General features: G+C 44.0%; 1 protein-coding gene across 1 annotated transcript in view; it reads right to left on the reverse strand.

Annotated features, from left to right (window-relative positions):
• Positions 1–3297, reverse strand: part of BMT2 (base methyltransferase of 25S rRNA 2 homolog) — a 29510-nt gene extending 26213 nt beyond the window's left edge. Inside the window, exon 1 of the mRNA XM_058023461.1 lies at positions 3153–3297. Coding sequence (XP_057879444.1) covers positions 3153–3297 — 145 coding nt within the window. The remainder of the gene's footprint in view (positions 1–3152) is intronic.
• Positions 3298–6527: the final 3230 nt, after the last annotated feature.

Here is a 6527-nt window from a genome sequence, read left to right on the forward strand (position 1 = left end):
AAACCTACACTCATTTGCTAAACTTCATTAAATAATTTCAAAATATCACATAGAATACTACTGCAGAACCCACAGTAGAAAAAAAAAGCAGCCTACAATTTCAAAAAACCAAATCTGCCATGGCATTTATGATGACATGATATTCCCTTTATTTTCTTATAAACAACAGAGAGGGGAAGGGAAAGGAAATAAAGAAGAAAAGGAAATAAAGAAGAATAAAAAGGAGAAAAAAATTGAAACATTCCCACTGTAAGTCATACTGGGAATATTCAAACAATAGAAAAGATAAATACTAGTCACAGAGCAAAAAACCTAAAATTGTTGAAGAAAACAAAAAAAAATGCATTTCAGTGCAAACTCAAAAGCATTTCAGCTGCATCATTTAAAAGATGGTACGTGCTTGTCATGAATGGCATGGGGCTATGATATGACATGAGGCACAGTACAGAACTGCATGTAAAATCCATGCACCATACTTACAAGTGTAAGTGATTCAGTAAGTGCAGAAATTAGAAAAATAGCCAAGGTTCAGCTTTGATTAATCTCCAGTTTTTCACCAGGGAAAAAAATCAAAATCAAACCCTGTACATGACACGATGGCTAAACTTTATTCTAGTAATTCCCTAGTAACTGCAAAAAATTTGCTGCAATGCTTCCCTAGTTAAGAAATATTGCTCTTGCACTTCTAACAAGTATGCAACTTCTTCAAAAACATGTTGGCTTGCAATTTTGGAGCATATTGTCACTTTTTTACTGGCTCATCTTCAAAAAAGAAGGGAACCATTGCAGAAGATGAAAAAAAATCTTAACAATGGTGCAGTTAAAAGCAACTCAGTACTGGCTTGCCTGTTACAATTGCCCATTAAAACACAAACCTTGATACCGTCAGCAAGGCAAATGAATTAGCAAAGAAATCAGCTTATTAAAATCAAGTCCAAATAAAATCTATCAACACACATCTCAGTGTATCAAGGATGCATCTATTTCCTTTCAACACTTCTAACAGAAGACAGTAACTTAGGATCATATTACAATACAAAGGGCTTTCTTAGACTTATCTACCCTGTACAAAATAACTATATTGCTTTTAGGATAATGAACATGATTTTTCATCTACCAACAAAATTAATACGGGATTCTACTTTAGCTTCTACAGACAAAGCACTGAAGTCCATGCAACAGCAATTCTAGCACAGTTTGCTTATTTAGACAAAATGGAAACTAGCTTCAGAGAACTCCAGTAAACCATGAGAAGACAGAGTAGAAGAAGAAAATAGAAAAAAATAAAATAAAAGATTGCAGAATAATGCAGAATTATGTTTCTGTTTCATATGCAGGTGAGAACACTGAAATGTGGAGTCAAGAGGCTTTCCCAGTGTAAAAAGCTGTAAAAACTTAAGCAAGGATGAAGTGATTTTGCTCTTTGCTTTTCTATACTCGAGCTATAATTCAAATTGCTCAAATTGTACAGCAAAATTACAGATGACTTATTGATTTTTTATTTCTATTTAACAAACTTTCAACTTTAATTTTGTCAGGATAACATACCTGCCAGTCAGCGTAAGTATTACAAAAAAAAAATTCCAAGAAAAGACCTTTCAGAGATCAAGCATGTCCCGGTATTACAATTTCTGAACGACATTAAAGGCATTTAAGAAGGAGATTCTCAAATCTGCCTTTAGAAGCAAAGGCAAATGTAGGTAGAAAAGACTCCAAAACTAAAATTCTCAAGCTGAAAGAACCTAACATAGGAAGTACTACTGGCTACTAAGCACTAGTAACTTGTAAGTACCACCTGCTATTGGATGAATGGGAAATGGGTAGAGCATTTCTTGTTGCACAGATGTGATGAATTGTTTGGTTTTAACTCAATGAAATGGTTTTAACTCTCAATGAAATGACATATGTTGCTACTTTGGAGTGACTAGAAAAATCATTGTAAAGTTTTCATTAACACATGCTTTACAAGCCATAGGAAGTAAATGAAAATGCTGTTGGCTCTTTCACTTAACCAGCTGCACACACCTTACCCTTGAGCACAAACTTGCTTTCTGCTAAGAAACAGACTTACAAAAACTTCCTCATTATTTAGGCTCTCATCTAAAAAAAAATAAAATCAGTTGCTACAGAGATTGCTCACTTAAAAAAAAAAAGTTAACAAAGCCAATCCTTGTCTATCTTAATCTACAGGCGCTCTGAAATAACACAGAAACACGTACTGCTAAAAGCTGGACTACTTTGCCAGGACTGGAATGTTTAAATATACTATGTTCATTCTCCCAACATTTGAGTGAAGGGAGATCCTCCCTTAAGCTCTGCCTGACCAAGGCCAAAATAAACAGCCACTTTTGATCAGTATCTAGATAGGTGGGTTTTTGTGCCCAAATCCCATGAACTGGCTCCAGGGGAGATTTTGGGAGTCCAGAAGGCAGGATGACCTTGTTTCTTTCACAGAAGTGTCATAGGCAAACACAGAGGAGAGGCAAGAACTTGTGCCTACAAGAGGAAGAGCTCCCATTTCATGTGTGCGTTCTTCTGGAGGTGAGCTGCAGGCTCACCAAAAGAAAGGACGGATGAATTTCCTGTGACCTGCGCTAGCACTTCAGGGAGGTTTCAAAGCATTCCAATACCACCCATAAAAACCTTGCATAAGGGCATTAAAACTGACGACAAAGTAGATTTTTCAAAGACTACGAGTAATTACAACAGCTTTACCCCAAGCCCTTCAGCTAGTGCTCCTGCCTGAACTAGTGCGCTACGACTGAAAGACAGGAGGCACAAATAATCCACAAAGACCTGTGCCTTCCCAGACCACCATTCAATCTCTTCTGGCATTCATCACGCACTGTTCTCACGCTCGCAGATCCTCAGTTTGTACATCCTGCTGTACGGCCGGGAAGGGGGCTCCGCTGCCACCCGCCCCGGAAAGCGGCGCAGCCCCGGCAGACCCGCCCGGCTGCCCTCGGCGGGGCTGCGGGCAGCCCACGGCAGCGCCGACCCCGCTCTGCCGGGAGGAGCAGGAAGCGAGCGCGGAGCTGCTGCCGGCCGCCCTGCCCCGACCCCGGCCGGCCCGCCCGCGGGGGACACCGCGATCCCCGGCCGGCGGGGGCAGCGGGGCGGCCCGGCCGGGGCGGCCCCCTCCCCCGCGTTACCTTCCCGGTACTTCTTGCGCAGCCGCCGGTGGACGCTCTTCACCACCCCCGACAGCTTCTCCTGCTCCAGCTTCCGCTCCTGCTCCGGGGGCGGCGGCGGGGCGGCGGCGGCCCCGCCGGGCCGGGGCTGCGGAGCGGCCTCCATGGTGTTCCCGCTGCTCGCCGCGCACCGCCCGGCCCAGGGGGAGGCGCGCGCCGGGCCGGGGCTGCGCGGGGCGGGCATGCGCGCTCCGCCCCCGCCGCGCGGGCCGCCGGGACATGGAGTCCGCGCGCGCGCCCGCCGCCCCGTGGCCGCGCCCCGCGCTCCCGTGTGCGCTCGGCGCCGCGCTGCGCCGGCCGCGGCCCGGGCTGCGGGACGGGTTATTGCCCGCTGAGCTTCCCATCCGCGCCTCTGCCGCGGGGCGCTCCGCCGTGCCGAGCAAAACGGTGAGGCGGGAAACACAGCGAGTGTCCGGGGCAGTGCGGCTTCCCCTGTAGCTGTGTGCATCGCCCCGGCTGGCGGCCTCCCCGAGAGACCCCCGAGAGCGCCGGCCTGGAGCCCGTCTGGCGCGGGGTGGCAAAACACATCCCCCACCTAGCAACGACATTGCGGAAAAAACCTGAATTCGGAACATACTCGAGCAAACCTGGGCGGCTTCGTGGCCGTGGTGTGGGCACGGGCGCTTGAAGAACACAAGTTTTGTTCAGCTGTTTTATGTGTTCATGGAGCTGCCGGGCCTTTTCTCTTTGCAGCCCTGTTTCTGGCACCCTTTGGGTGGAAAGGCGCTGCCGGAGCAGGAGCAGCCCCTGCAGCCGGCCGAGCTGCCCCTCACAGCGGGCACCTCTGGATGCTGCTCTCTGTGCCCGCCTGCTGCCCCTCCCCAAACCCAAAGCGCTTCAGTTCTCTCTGTTAGTAGCTGTTGGAAATAGGTAGACAAAACCAGTTCTTACGAGATCATGGCAGGGAAATATGGCATGAAGCTGCTTGTTTGACATGGCCAGAAGCCGCTGATTGTTTTCTTTGAAGATGTTAAAAAACGTGAAGGGCGAAGTTGTGGCTACAATAAATCTGTGACAAATCTGACAGTAGGTAGGGGTGAGATTTCATCCTGACGAGGAGTCTGTGACACAGGACTGTGCAGTGGGATGGATAACAGGTTCCTATCAGCACCATGATGGTCCTGCAAGGAAAAAAATCACAGCCAATCGCAGAACACAGTGGTTTTCTGCATTTCTGATAAAATTCTTTGGAAAGTGCAATTGTCAAGGCAAAACTCTAATGTCCAAAGAGACGGTTTGCATTGTTACTGACTGCAAATTCACCCCTTGTTCACTCACTCTGAGTGAGGTACACAAATACTGATTTCACCCATCACCTTGAAGTGCCCATGTAATGCTCAAAGGTGCAACTTTTTCTGTGCTGATATTTTTTCAAGAGTGTTTAAACAACTTCTTTATATTTTGGATCTTTCATCACTATGTGTTATGTATTTTATTGTATGAGTATTTCCATTTTGTTTTGTTGGGTGATTTGGTTTTTTTCTTCAAAATACAGGAGAATAATGGAAGGAGAATTTAAATATCAGCAATAAGAAAGAAAAAAAATCAATGTAGTGACTGAGTTTTTCCTTTAGTTACGTTTTCCTTCCTAAGTTCTGAAACTGAAGTAAGTGATCATGTGTTAATGAAAAAAACATACCACTGTATATTAATTTTACTTTGACTTTGAAAACATCCAAGAGTCATTTTCTAGTGTCGATTATTGTATTCCATACCAAACTAGTTCAGGAAGTTAAATCTGAATCAGAAATAAAACTTTATGCTGAGGTTAATTATATCTTTCTGAAATATTTTTATTCCTAGTTTTATATGCAAGTCCACCTGAGAAGGATTAAGATGGTGTAAAAAGAGATTACATTGATAATTACTGGGACAGGGAGCCTACATGGTGGTTAATGTTCTTTACATTTTTCCATTGTGTAGGATTTGGGGAAGCACAGGCTGAGGAGGAAAAGCATGAGCCAGGGTTCTGTGTGTGGCATCATACTAGGAGAGCACTGAGGGAGGCATCTTGGAAGAGTGGGAGTATCAGAGTGACAGAAGAGAGATGGAGGCATTTGGAGGATGCCTGAGAAATACTGGTGTGGCATCAACACTCCCAGTCATGAGCCTCCAGACTTGGAATGTAGATTGCACAGTCAAAATATGAGTGTGTGTGTGTGTGTGTGATTTGAAGAACTGGAAATCTACTTGCAGAATTGGAAAACTGGAGTGAAATTATACTTGTGTGAAATATACTCTCTCAGAATAATAAGTTATTATTTGAATTATGTTATCACTGGTATTTTTCAGTTCTTAAGGTTTCTTTCTAAAACTAGCAAAGTGGGTTTAAATACAAAGTAGTTTTAAATTCTCACAACGAAGTAACACAGAAGTTTAGTTTCAATAAGCATGTAGGAAGCATTTATCAGATGTCAAGTCTTTCCAGCCATGAGAATTAAAGAATATGTGATGAAGAGCCATTACAGTCACAAGACACACAGATGTTTTCCCTGGAATATGTGATGGTGCTTCCCTGGAGTGCTGCATGGAAATATTGGTGGACAAAGGAGTGGACAATTAAAGCAGGACTGGTTCTCTAAGGCCAGATGGAACTGACGTCCCAGTGCTCTGTCAGGGTGGAGAAAAAAACATGTGTGATCTATACATTTCTTGAACTCATTACAGGAAGACTCAAGGAACAAATTAAGATGAACATAAATGTATTTGTCCCTGAGGCATAAGAATAGAATGAGCAAGAAGGATGCATGCATTACTCCAAGGGGATAAAAGCAATAAACTACTCGTGTCCTGATAGAGGTGATGGAGTTTCATTCTCTGGGAGAGAATGGTTTTGAGCAGCTGGACTTACTACCTTGAATGTAGAAAATGGATTAATGATCCTCTATGTGTTAGTTACTTTCTAAATAAATTAATTAATTTTAAAAGCCAATTTAGGGAAAACTAGTTTCTTTTGACATTTCTGAAATATTTTAATGCCCATCACTTTTCATGAATAACATTGGAATCAAAAGTCTTGGTTCAAAGGCTTGGAGGAGGAATAATGACAGCACTTTCCAGTACTTGTGTGGCTGGAATATTCACAGAGGATGTGGGAAAACCAGTTCACATCTCTGCTCTGCCCACAGGGATCTGAACCCACATCTTCCCCATGAGATTATACGAAGTGGAAGTGCTCTGCCTTCCTGAGGGAAGGGTGAAAGTAGCCTGTATTTTCAGTCTTTCTCCCAGTGAAATTGAGGAGGAAAAGTAATATGGAAACTTTATGAGCTGTGACTCAGCAACACTTTGCTTCCATCTTTTTCAGTGGCAGTTTTGACAATCAAGTCTTTGCAG

Source organism: Melospiza georgiana, chromosome 4 (assembly GCF_028018845.1).
Source record: "Melospiza georgiana isolate bMelGeo1 chromosome 4, bMelGeo1.pri, whole genome shotgun sequence".
NCBI classification, from domain to species: domain Eukaryota; kingdom Metazoa; phylum Chordata; class Aves; order Passeriformes; family Passerellidae; genus Melospiza; species Melospiza georgiana.